General features: G+C 41.0%; 1 protein-coding gene across 7 annotated transcripts in view; it reads right to left on the bottom strand.

The window, feature by feature from the left end:
* LOC131676824 (atlastin) overlaps window positions 1–13,337 on the bottom strand; it is a 29,127-nt gene that overhangs the window by 8,246 nt on the left and 7,544 nt on the right. For all 7 annotated transcript variants that reach the window (XR_009303250.1, XM_058956165.1, XM_058956167.1 and 4 more), the window contains exons 2-7: window positions 5,735–6,097; window positions 5,525–5,674; window positions 3,165–3,320; window positions 2,466–3,095; window positions 2,131–2,411; window positions 2,000–2,066 (exon numbers count right to left, since the gene is read on the bottom strand). Coding sequence is in view for 6 of the 7 variants with exons in the window: in XM_058956165.1 (XP_058812148.1) it covers window positions 2,000–2,066; window positions 2,131–2,411; window positions 2,466–3,095; window positions 3,165–3,320; window positions 5,525–5,674; window positions 5,735–5,929 (1,479 nt within the window). In the remaining variant the exon portion in view is untranslated. The remainder of the gene's footprint in view (window positions 1–1,999; window positions 2,067–2,130; window positions 2,412–2,465; window positions 3,096–3,164; window positions 3,321–5,524; window positions 5,675–5,734; window positions 6,098–13,337) is intronic.

Genomic DNA, 13,337 nt, shown 5'->3' with positions numbered 1-13,337 from the left:
TGGCTGCAATATGCATCGCGGCTAACAAGTTCCAGCAGCAAAACTGATACTGCCGACGTCCGAATATATTGCGATGTCTTCATCATCGTCATTAGAAGCAAAACATCATTCCACAACCTACGCCGACAGGGCCACAACGCAGTGTGATGTATCTGCAATTACCGGTGAGATCGTTCTGATTATATTGTTTCTACTTTCAAATTGTTATGTCATTTTTTTGATAGTGGTAGGTGATTTTATTCCTTCTAAGTATTTCATTACTTTTTATTTGCACTGTCTATCTGCAAGGTTCGTTATATGCATTTAATCCATGATGTTTATTTATTTCAATATTTGGGCAGGGTGGGTGCATGGATTAAGGTACATAAATCGTCTGTCTCTAGTCAAAAGATAATAATGTCTCCACTTACTTCCTAATTCTTTGGAATTATGTAGTTACTGTTAATATTATTATCTGACACGGCACGATAAGTTTAAGAGCGTGTGAAGGCTCTTTAACCTAGGCTTATTAGCCAGGGCAAGGTGTAAATACCTCTGTCCCATCCCAAAGGACCAAAGGAGTGACATTAACCTTCTTAGCCAAGTCACTCCCAACAATTTATTATATTCCCTTTAAACTGAAACGGTCGGTACGGTTGCCCTCGTTTCTTCCTCCTTTACGATTCAAAACAATTCGTTAATTAAATTATTCACTAAATGAATAATTGCCGTCTAATTTTAAAACATCTTCAAACCCAACTCTGCACAGTAGGCCTGGCCGTTTTAATATTTGCGACATATGAAAATATGCTTCAAATATTAATGTTGACAAGAAAAACACTGCAGACTAACTGTGGTGTTTTGCAGGATGCTTTTCAATACTGGCTGTGTAAGGATTAGAATAGAATAGAATAGAATATTCTTAGGGAAATGCATGATCCCTTGATTTGGACAGCAGTTTCATCTCCCGGGGATAAATGTTCATATTTGACAATTCTGTTATAACCTCGTTAGTGTGAAGAAAGGGCAGACCCGATAGTACTATTTTTATTGGTGTATCTTCGCATATGGCGTGGGTGTGGAATTCTGCATTCGATCCTATTAGCGCTTCTCGTACACTGGTAGAGAGTATTCTGCATTTCATCCTAATTTGGACTACTCCGTTGGAATTGGGTAGCACGAATTTTTTGTCTCATTCCAATTAATGTAGCAGCTTATTTAACTCCTGCACTACCACAATAGATCAACTCAACGGTCGCAGTAGTACCAATCCCAACAAAAAAAGTTTTAGTAACTAATTTCTGAGAGTCGAAAAATTTGATGCTTACCGGTCAACAACTGCCATCAAGTCGACATTTGGCCTTCGAGAGATATAGTATCTAAGCATCTTTTCAGTGAATTGCAAAATAATCCAACGAGTTAATCAAAAGATTGATATAACATGTAACGATGTCGCTAATATAGTTCCTATCTATAGTGGAAATGTTTGGTTTACACATATCGATTATATATTGAAAGCTGTGAAAGTGAAATCTTATAGTTAATGTTTAAGAAATAAAGCGGATTGCAAAAATTTTTTCTACTACATTAGACAAATTAGACATGGACCTGATGCATCATTACTATACTTACCCTGAACACCGACTGGTAGTTCAAAACGACCTTTTCGAGCATCTGGCAAACACAGATTATCTTCGCGAACAAAAAAATACGCATCCAACAAGTAAAAAGTTCTTCACAGGCTTCATTGTCTCAGATAGAGTCACAAGTGAAGAGAAATTAGTAAAAAAAAATGAAACCAAACCGACAAAACCAAATAAAACATACAAACTTAGGACGAAATCACATACACTGTGGGTATCGGTTTTCCAAAACAGGTTTGGTTCATTATTAAACTATTTTTTGTTCGTTACGTTTACAGTAAATTTAACAGCTTAAGATAATACACGAGCTCGTTCTGGTGCACATATATTACTATCCCGAAACCGGTCAAACAGAAACAATAAGAAAAACAACTTACATTTTCCCACAGCAGATTTGCGATTTCGTCTAACCGCACCCCGAAGTCACTAAGCTCTCCGCTGTACCTGAAAATACAAAAAGGGACAATGAGTGAACGCATCCCTTACCAAGTAGCCAGTCGACACATACCTAATGTACGCCCACGTAGCCAGCGTCAACAGCGCTACTCCCATGATCAGATTAGCGAAATTGGCAAAGGTGTACAGGCCGACCAACCCGAAGATTCCGCTAAAAATGTACATAACCACGGCAATCGCAAAGTAGACGGCCGGCGTCCGCGCTGCCTTGAAGATGTTCTTGCTCTCGTTGTGCGCTCTGAAGGTCGCAAACGATTCGTCCAGGTCCGTCTCTAGCTTCTCACGGTACTTTTCCGAAAACTCCTCGCCACCCATTTTACGTTTGGAGGAAAACTATAGGGAACGATACATTAGTTAGCTGCAGAAAATTAAGCTTTCATACCTCACCTGATGCAATGCTTTCTCCTTTATTCGATTGTGTTCCGAGTCCAGATGTGCCGAGCTTAGATATGGTTTCGCTCCACCACAAACATCTTCCATCAGCTGTGAGTAAATCTCCTTCGCAGCGGCCACCGCCGTCAGATTGTTAGCTTCTGCTGTAGCGACCAGCATACTTTTAGGTTCGGGCAACTCATTTCCCTTGTAGATAGCCATGTACGATTTGAAGTACTGCACCAGATCACGCGCTTTCACCTTCTGTCCATTGATTTCCTTCGCGATGATGTTCTGCGGAGCCAGCAGCATCGGCACGAGTTCCTTCAAACTGTTCTTGAACTCGGACGTAATGTCCGCCAATCGACCATCGAACGTTTGGTGTGTGGCAACGGTGAGACCCGGATGTGGCATCAGGAAGCAGGCGATTTCCGTAAAGCAGGAAGTGATGTGCCTTCGAAGTGACTGCAGCTCCGGATGTTGCTTGTCTTGCACCTCCAGTCTTCGCTTCAAAATGAGTTCCCCTCCTAAGGCACCGTACTCTGCTTCGTATGGGAAGCTCCAGTCACGCACCAAAAACTGCAATCGCTGAAAGGGCTTTTTGCCACTATCCGCTAGCGCTAGGCGCCCGTATTCGGTGAAGAGCTGTAGGGATTATTTTTTTGTAAGTTTAGTCATGTGACAGGCCAATTTAAATCAACGACGGTATATCACCTGCAGATGTTGTAAATCGTCTTCCTGAATGTTCTGGGACAGGTTGTAGATCTGCACAGAAGAGAGCATCGTGCTTAGGGCAAACACTGTGGCACAATCTCGTACGGTACTCTGACTGTCGAAGGCTCCTTGAGTGTCCATTAAAATGATGGCCAGCTGGAAGTGAGGAGTTTATATATTTGTTTGTATACGCCATTTAGACAACAGGTTTAGCAAAAAGTTTTTTAAAATCAGTGAAACACCATGCTGGTGCAGCTTCTGAGTAAGAATTGTTGATAGAAACTGAATCAAAAGCCCCCTTAATATCCAAGAAAACTTACGGCATCCGCTCTTAATTTTTGTTGAGAGCAACGCAAGGCAATCGCTCGTTTCTTTGCCCTTGCGGAAGCCCAATTGTGTATCTGACAGTAACCGATTTGCTTCGGTCCAATTTCGAGGTGGGATAGCATAATTTTCTCAAACAACTTTCGGGTACAGGACAGCATTTCAATCGGTCGAAACGGGTTGTGGTCGGAGGCTGGTTTTCCTGGTTTGAATGAATACAACAAGCGTCTCTTGGCAGAGTCTGGCAAATTATTCAACAAACTGAATTTGATTCTGTCTGGTCCTGCGGCTTTGTTGTTACATAATAAGAGATGAAGTGAGAACTCAACCATCGAAAAAGGTGTTTCGTTCTAGACAATTTTCTTAGAGAAATCGAATATCCCACGGTTTGAATATTCCACGCTATCGTTAGTACTGTTTCGGTTCCGTATACGCCGAAACGTGTCCCCAAGAGAACTCATTGATGTTTCTCTCGTTAGTCCGCCAACGACTCAGCGCCAGTAACTCCGTTTCTTGGCTTTCATCAAACCATCGAAGGCTATCATCGCTGATGGAAGGGGCTATTTTGCAGTCAACTGCATTAAGAGTGTTTTTATATGCGAAGATGCTTTTGAGAGGGTCAGAAATATTTAAAGCTGTAAAAATGCGGTCCAAAATGTCAGAGAATTTTATTAATCCAGCGCTGATTTCTTTTTCCGACAGAGACATGGGAACACTTGGGGGTTTTTGATGTCCCAAGAAGTGCTGGGAACTTTTTTTCTGAGCTCAGGATTTTGAGACCGGGAGTTACATGTTTCGGTTTGGCACAAATACTTCCTCGAGTAGTTATGTCTGGAGGACCTTGAAGAGATCCCTTCAGACTTTTACACCGAAGCTTAGGAGAGGAAATGTTCCTCCTTTTTCCATTGCTTCTAGGTACAGTATAAGATGTTCCCCTTCGGGTTCATTACAGTCGCCTTCGTCAGTAGACAAGTTAGTGTAGATGTTCGTAGTGGCCGGTGCCTTTAGCATTTCTGTAAAAAATTGCTTCCAGCGTCCCTGAAGGGATTTCCCCACGATAGAAATACTTTTCAACATCCACAGGAATCATCCACATGATTCCCATAGCATTTCGAAAAACGAACCTTATTGGTACAATGGCAGGCTGTATGTTCCAGTTATTTGCAATTAGTGCAGTTTATGTCCCGCAGGACAAAATGACGAGCGGATAGACGAACCTGGTTAAACAGGAGGTACTTGGGTAGAGCAAACCCGGCGAAGGTCACCCGATAAGAGTCTGAGTTGACGTGTGTCCTCTTCTTGTCAACTGCGATTGATGCTAAATGCAAACGTTTGTAGTTCACTAACTTCACTGGTTGAAGCATGGAGTCTTTAAAACAGCCAACCCCATGTGTCAGCAGATCCACGCAATCCAAAGTCGAATCGGTGTCGACTCCTTCACATTCAACCCGATTAACTGGTACATATACGCTTCAAGCTATTTACCACCACCCGAAGCTTATCAGGACGAATTTTCGATATTTCTGTCCCAGCCGAATATCGTTCCAGCAGAACTCGAGAAATATGCAACAGATTTAAAAAAAATATCTTTGATCCGATAGAACGGGATGTGAATCATTGTTGAAGCCATGTTTGCACGAGCGCATCTTATTGTAGTTATAGGTTTTGTACCCATCACGCGGAAAAGCGCTTTTAGCCCATTTTCTCCATAGTGGAGAAAAATAGTTTGAACCCAAACTTTTTGCTAAGCCGTGCCAATGTTGTGATTTCACTAGTTTTCATCACATTAAAAATGAACTCCTTTCCTCCTTGCGAGACATCTCGCTTGACTAGGGGCTTATTAAACAAATCAAATAACGGGTGTTCAAAAAAATAAGCCGGCTTGTCTCCAGCATATTGAACGTTCATTTCAGAGAATTTATCAATAATTAGAAATATTATTTACATCCTTTCAAATTATTCATCACAAGTTTCAAATGTGTTCGGAATAATTCTTCTTCAGTTCTGGTAACGGTCACCCAACAAAAATAAATTACCTTTTCGCCATTAGGTTTGTCGTGCAGAAAGATTTCCGACCACATCAGAATACCGGTCGTGTCACGTTCACTGCCACCCCGCCAGGAAAATCCTGTCAACGGTTCGTTGTCAGCCCCAAGCCATTCCGACGCGCTCTGATGATGTACGTACTACAAGAAGAAGGAAAAAATTAAAGTACTTGTATCACACCGCGCCATCAGAATACTAACCTTCGAGTACATGTACCGCAGGAAAAAATCCAACAGAAAGCTTTTTCCCTTCCTGAAAGCACCGGCCACCGACACAACGACCACCGTCCGATCCCGTACATTTTCCTGCAGCAGAATCTCGTTCAGTGCATCCTCGTTCAGTACGAATGAGTGATCAGCCTGTGTTTCGATCACCTGCACCGGTTTTGCCTCCATATTGTCGTATTCGTGCCAGTCCGGTTCGAATCGCTCACACCTCCCCCGTCTGGCGTTATGCCTGTGGTCCAAATGATTGGGCACACCCGTGCCTTGTATGGGTAGCTAATGTTATTAATATTTATTACTTGGTGTATTTCTTTGCTCTTGCTTCTGTTGATTTGCAACCTGCCAAATTGGTGGAGGAAAAAGATGTAGGAAAATAATGTTAAAATATTTCGAACGAAACCGAAAACGTCTTATTATGGTTGGTTGTTGGAGGTATGCGCTGGTGGATTTTTTTTTTCTTGCCTTAATGGCCAACATAACATTACACATATGATGATCATGAGTAACATTTCTTCACTTTTCCGGTTGGAGAGACGCATGATCACATAGGAGACTGGGTGAAGTGGCTCGATGATTGCAGTGGCAGTCAGTGGTTGGAAAATGGCGTACCAAGGTCGTTTTGGTTATTAGTTATTCAATTTTAAACGTGTAAACTGTGTTGATGTGCGTGGTCTTGGTGCTGGCGCGCCGGAGGTTTTCAGAGGGCCTACACGCCAGCTGAACTGGATCGGTACACGTGATAAAAGCCAACAGAAGATTTAAAATGATACTAGCTGAAATACAAATTCACCGAGCATTGATCGCTAGTCGACAGTGGCAATAGGGATTAGTAAACCATCCTGCAGGATGGTAGCATAAGCTCAGATTTATTTTTTATTCTACTGGAATAAATAATTCGACAAATGTGTTCAATATAATACACTCTTTAATTTTTATTGGATTCGAACCAATTCGTGCAACAGTTTGTCCTTCAGTGAAGTCGTGTTTCAATCTATCCCTGTCTGATACTGAAATTCGACGCCTTAACTGAAGATCAATCCATTAATTGTATTACAGGCAAATTTGATATGTTACGTCACAATATCTAGTTTTTTTTTTTCGATGAATGTTGCTCATTTCTTTTCATCGTGTTATTAACCAAAAATAGAGCACTTGAAATATCATCTTGAAACCCAGCTCTAGCACCACAACATTCATTGCAATCTCGTGCGTCGTTCCCCATATTGAGCACACAAACCGTCGATTAGAAGCAGAACCATTTGGCATCACGTTTCATCAACCGAAGGCTGATGATCACACTGAAACAACAAAAAGTTTAGTTCATAGATGCGGAAAGCTATAAATAAAAATTATTAACTGTTTCTGGCACTTCGCAGATCAAAAGATTCGCAAACAGATATATCTAGCCTTAGTGGTAGAGAGGCCCATCTGATGCGTTCACACATTCTTCTTTGCAGGAATGATGCATCAACGTCTCTGAGCTAATGCAATCTGTTTTCACGGGTGAGTTGTTCTGGGGTGCTGACTAATCGTCTATATGGTTCATCTTACATGGTTCTGCTTTTCGAATGGATCATATCAGATTATAGAGCTTGTCCGATACGCGCCAAGTAGTCTTGAAAACAGGGTATGTTTTGCACACGATGGGTCGAAAGCTCAAGTTAAATTTTTGCACCACTACTTACACACACACACAACAGGCGTAAATCGAGCAACCGTATATCAACAGGCGATAGTTATACAATGAGATGCATTTATAAATACACCTCATGCTAGCGATGGACATAATTTTGCTGGGCAAAATGTTTAATTGCAGAACTTGCGAAACCGGGAAATCTAGTTCTCTATCTACCCCTTCAATGTAAAACAGACACAGGTGCAGTGGACAATGTTATTATACGACGCAAGCCGGAGTAAAAACTATTGTATTGGGCAGCTTCAACAGATTTGGTGTCATTCATTGTACTTTGAACGCTTATAATTCTGTTCTGCACCGTAAATTCTCGTCATTGAACGCTCAAACTGACTGAGAAAAAAATTTATAACGATTATATATAGAACAATCGGTAAAATAGAAAAAATGCGGAAATTCTCACACGCGATGCGATTTTCTAACAGAACTCTTCACCTGGTGCTTCTAAACGACATGCCAGTAGCCTGTCCGGTGTTCTGATTAAGGCCCGAAAGTATTCCACACTCTTAAATCGCTCGATATTGGGCCACCAATATTCCTTGTACGCACTTCGCACGAAATTCCTCGAATGCATACAGCTTTTGAGACATCCAGGAGTTTCGATGTCAGCATGTTTGTATACACTAGACAGCCTTGGAGAAGAACGAATTTTTGAAAACTCAAAAGGCCCACTCCTGAGTCGATTTCTAGTCCCACCAGGAGTACTTGCTCTAAATTTAAAGCAAATCTGACAAGTCTAGCTACCGGCCCAACGGCGCTGAAGTTTGCATGGGATTTTCGATAATTTGTACGGAGAAAAACCCACTAACTCGCATTTTCACCGCTAGTTGGCTAGCTAGTTGTATTTGAAAATAAGAAAGATAATCAACTTTGTCGAAGATTGCTAGAAGTAATTTTTTTATTTCGAGATTTGTCCTACTGGAGCTGTAGAGCTAGGTTCTCGGAAGGGCTCCCCATCAGAATCACATACTACAATTTGCAGACGAGACAGGCAATGGCGCCCACTAAAACACTGCTTTAGACCAATTGTAGCGGACCGAGCGGATTCTGAATGTGATATTCATTGTACGGTTCAGGTATGTGCGGGCGTAGGTATTTCGCGATCTCGTGTATCATCGCGAAGGACTCGAGCATTTGTACGTTAAAACGTGTATGTAACTACGCGTGTATAAGTTCTATATTAAAACCGTGTACCTTTCGCATATTCGCGTGTGTTCTAGAATGATCACGCGCGGACCGTGAATCTGATATTTATCTTGTACGATTCAGATTCTAGAAGAAAGTTGGTTCTTCCATATCACTAGAGTTGCCAGTCATGTCGCCATGGAATATGTTGTCTAGTGGATATGAGCCATATTTTTTGCTTGGTATAACTGAATGTATGGACCTAAGTTGCTAGAATGGAGGGTAAAAATTTCCGGACGTGACCGATTCATGATCGCGTGCGTAACTTCGTAAGTACTATTATTACCGGAGTGTTATCAAGTTTATGCGATCGCGGGCGTAGATGATCGCGAAGGGTTTAAGCCTACGTATGTTAACGTGCTTGTCGCGTGTGCTCGTGTATATGTGACTTCGCGTATATAAATTCGATTTTATAACCCTGTGGCCATTCACATATTCGCGTGTGTTCTTGCATAGCCACGCGGACCGTTATTCTCTGGTGGATATGAGAGCTTTCTGTTTTTAGGTATCTTATATCAGGGAAGGTGAATTTTCTGGGTTTGAAACCCCAAGTTTTCTTGAAAAGTGCACTGTACGCCTAAACCGCTGTTTTTACATTATCATCGTCGTTTGAAGTAGGATCAACCCACAAAAACGCCATAATCTTGGTCCGATGGATCCCATACCAAAACGTATTTTGGGATATTTATGGTCTATTGAAACATGTTTTTGTTTTTTGCATGATTGCGAAATTTGGCACGGACCATATTTAGGGTCTTTTAAACCGTTGTGAGTCCAACAAAAAACACCTTAACAGGCCGACAAAGAAACCCGTGCACCCATCAATTGAAAAGCTTATAATAACGGCATTTTTTACTAAATTCAGACACATTTGGTTGTTTTGGATTGGAAAAATGGACCGGATCAATGCGTCTGGTTCCCAGTATTATCTGGATTAAATTATCAGATATAATCAACCTTCCCTCCACTTAAGCGTATCACATTTAAAAACGGAACACATTTTCGGGACCTGAGCCAAATGACATAACACCGAAAAAACAACAGAATAACCGTAGACTATCATCGTCAGAACATACAGACATTTTGGCGAACTCAAGTTCAACACCGCTGAAAATAGAATTTGTTTGTAGGTACTGACCTACCGTTGCGGTTGCAAAATCTAAAATTTCAGCTCTGCGAGATTTAAACAAAAATCACTCGGGAATATAGCGAATATGAGCAGAGACTGTTCGACCTTATCAAGAAACCGCAACAAGATTTTTTTTTATTTTAAGATTTATATTCCATTACATTTATTCTAAAATACATTCCAAGCACTTCTATCGCGAGCCTCATTAAAATTAACCGTTCATAAAAGTTGCTCTAGAATATTTTTGTATGGATTTGAACTTCTCAATTCTTACATATGGTCAAGGTTGCGATAATGGCAACCGCAAGCAAAACATTTTTTATGACTCTTTGCGCCCCATTTGTTAATTGTCCTATGTATATAACCACTAATATTAAAAAAATAGCCGAAACCAAAACAATTTACCCCGCTTATCATTTATTAAAACTTTCTTGCGCGACCTCAAAATGCCTAAAAGTGCGTAAGAAGATGAAGTAGTAAATAAAATCCATAGTTTACTCTTTTGCCTGAGAACACATTTTTCCAACATAGTATAATTTAAATTTGAAAATAGCGCTAGAAAATTTGGGATGAAACTGGATAACCGGTGCGTCGTAACTACACTCTAGGCTGAAAATCTAATAGTTACCCATACACGATCATTACTATTGACAGTACTTGAGATTATTGATAGTGTAATGAAAAAAATGGATTGATTCAACATCCAACCCAAGGTTTTAATTGCTGAGGTTAGGAACAGCAAACCGGTCGGTAATACAATGCGATAAATAGGTATACCGTGTACCATTAAAATCTTAAAACACTAGTTCTACGCCTCAAATCATAATTAAACCGATTTTTGTGTTATTCGTTTTTTCCCTTTAGTTGCCATAGCTGGTTCGCTGACCAACCTTTGCTGTGTTACTGGTTTACTCATAACTGTTATTAATATTAAAACATGTAGGAAAGTGAACGGATCTGGAAATACCGACCGACTTGACGTACATCCCTCGCCGGGGTTCTTCAGCAACTACCAAAATCAAAGGATGTATAATGTGTCAAGTCAAAACGGTTTACAATATACTTTTTTCCTGATCCTGGAAGTTAAGAAATTTTGAAAAGTTATTCATTTCACTTGATCCCTCAACCATCCCTTCCTCCCCTTTTGCGCACGAATCTGCTTCTAACAATTGCCCTTCTCCAATGACCCTTGTGGATTGCGCAGTCGTATATACGATCTCCAACAGTAACAAGTCTTGGACTAACATTGCTGCGATCTACGTCAGGCCCTGGCTTGCGCTATTATTGATCAATAAACAACTTGGGATTGTCCATTAAAGAATCTAAATACTGGTCGCATTAAATATCGAATTTTATGGACAAAAAGCAAAATCCGGCTAATAGCTGGAGATACTCCCCTACGTACCTTTGTCAACCAGCAATAAATGGTTAAGTTATACATATTCGTTCGAAACCCGAAAACTCCAAACTTTTTTTTTTTTTTGGGAAACTTTGCCACTGCGACCACCATTCGGGTTATCTTTTGTGGCTGCCCCTGTTTGCTCTACATGTTACAAATTGCCCGAATCCAATGTAGTTGGAAGCGAGTTGTTTGTTTGTCCACGTGTGTCGTCCCAACCGGGTAGTACATTATGAATGTAGCTGAGGATCCGTTTGGGACAGGTATGTCATATCTCGTGAGGCGCCATTTTTTTTCAGATGATACTTAGCAGGACAATGTCCTGTAAATAAACCTGTGATTATACGTAAGCCTTTACGTTTTAGATCCATTAGTTTTTTGGTTCTCGTTATATCTGGATGCATGAATTTCTTAGTACTTTAGTAGTTGGTCTCTTGCCCAAGCCGAAAGTTCTTGTTTAATGGGACAGGTAGATATAGGGTGATGAGCCTATTTTCACCATACTAAGCAAGGTGCCTCACTAATTCGATAATTTCTTGCCTTATAATCAATAGAATGCGTAAAAATTGACATCAACCGCTTTGCTTCGTTGCTAAGAACCAATATAATAACACAAATGCGTTGAAAACAGTAAAATTCTCGTGTTTGAGCACAATGAAAACTCGAATCGAGTGCCCCTATTGTTGCGCTACCATTTGACTCAATGCGTTGAACAAAGATGGCAGACACTGCTCTAACCAACGGCTTCAAATGGGTTGGGTGATAATAGAAACATGGCGCAAATAGGCTCATCACCCTATCTAGAAATGGTTCTGGTCCAACAAGCATGTTTGATGAACCACGCCTGGCTAATTCGTCTGTCACTTCGTTACCATCGATTCCTTGGTGGCTAGGTACCCAGAATATCACTACTTTATTCCAAGTTGCCAGTTGTTGTAAAGATGTGATGGACTCCCAAACCAGTTTGGACTAACATTTCGACAACCTTAATGCCAACAGTGCTGCTTGGCTTCTGAGAAGATTGCGATTTTTGCATGTCTGTAGTTTCGTTTCCTACAGACCTCCGAGCAGGTGTATATTGCATATACCTCTGCCTGGAAAACTGTAGGCCACTATCCCATTGATATCGCTTCTTTAATTCTTGGTCCGTAGACTCTCGAGCCAGTCAGCTCACCCATTTTAGAACCATCCGTACAGAATGATATTGTACCTTGAGGCAGTATAGGACCCCCTACATCCCACATCTGACGATCCACTATGTGGACCACATATGAGATATCGAAGTTCGGTTTAGCCTCCATTTCATCCTGAACTGTTGTCAAGACAGGGTTTAGTTTGAGTTCCTTTATTATACTCAGGAGACCATTTAAATCCCCATCAAATGGTGGTTTACCCTTTAGCACTCTCAGAGAGCCAAGTCTTGCCTCCCTCATAACATGTTTTTTTTCCTTTGTATTGACATCACCATGACAGGCTAAGGCCAGGGGTTGGCCCATCTCGCCTCATAACATGTTTGTGCAATGAAGGTAGATGAAGCATGGCTTCCATAGCTGTAGTGGGTGTTGATTTCATAGCGCCTGTGATAGAGAGGCAGGCTAGCCTCTGAACTTTAGTTAGTTTAGCTTGGGCGGTCTTTTGCTTAACTTTGGGCCACCACCAGTGATGTACCGATGGGAAAAATTCCATCTTCCCGGGTTTTTATCTTTGGGTTTTAACCGGGTTTTTTCCCAAATCATTTTAACCCGGACGAAATATGGGTTTTTTCGCTTTATCGAATATATGATGTTCATTTAATGTTTTAACCTTTCGGCAGTCGCGTTAGTGCACTGAGTACACGCTGCTCTGAAAATCTAGCGACTGCTCGTTCAGTGGGCCATTTGCGCGACTTCCGGAAGGTTAAAGAATCTTGCATTTACATTTGAGAGACCGAAAATAAAAGTCGCAAGGATAAAACATACTTTGTAAAACCCACTCCAGATATCTTAGCATATAAAAATCGAATATAAACATCAAGCGTAAAAATCGGACAGAAAGCCTTGAGCATGAGAATCGCTTAGAATATTGTCACCCGAAAAAGTCGGCAAGGATGAACATCCAGTATAATTCGCTCACGGGAAATTCCGTACAACGTTACATTCAAGATTAAAAGTTGTATAAAGAAGTCCTTTTTAAG

The sequence above is a fragment of the Topomyia yanbarensis genome, chromosome 1, assembly GCF_030247195.1.
Source record: "Topomyia yanbarensis strain Yona2022 chromosome 1, ASM3024719v1, whole genome shotgun sequence".
In the NCBI taxonomy this organism is placed as follows: domain Eukaryota; kingdom Metazoa; phylum Arthropoda; class Insecta; order Diptera; family Culicidae; genus Topomyia; species Topomyia yanbarensis.
Note: the sequence above shows the minus strand (reverse complement) of the source record. Positions and strands in the feature narration are given on the sequence as shown.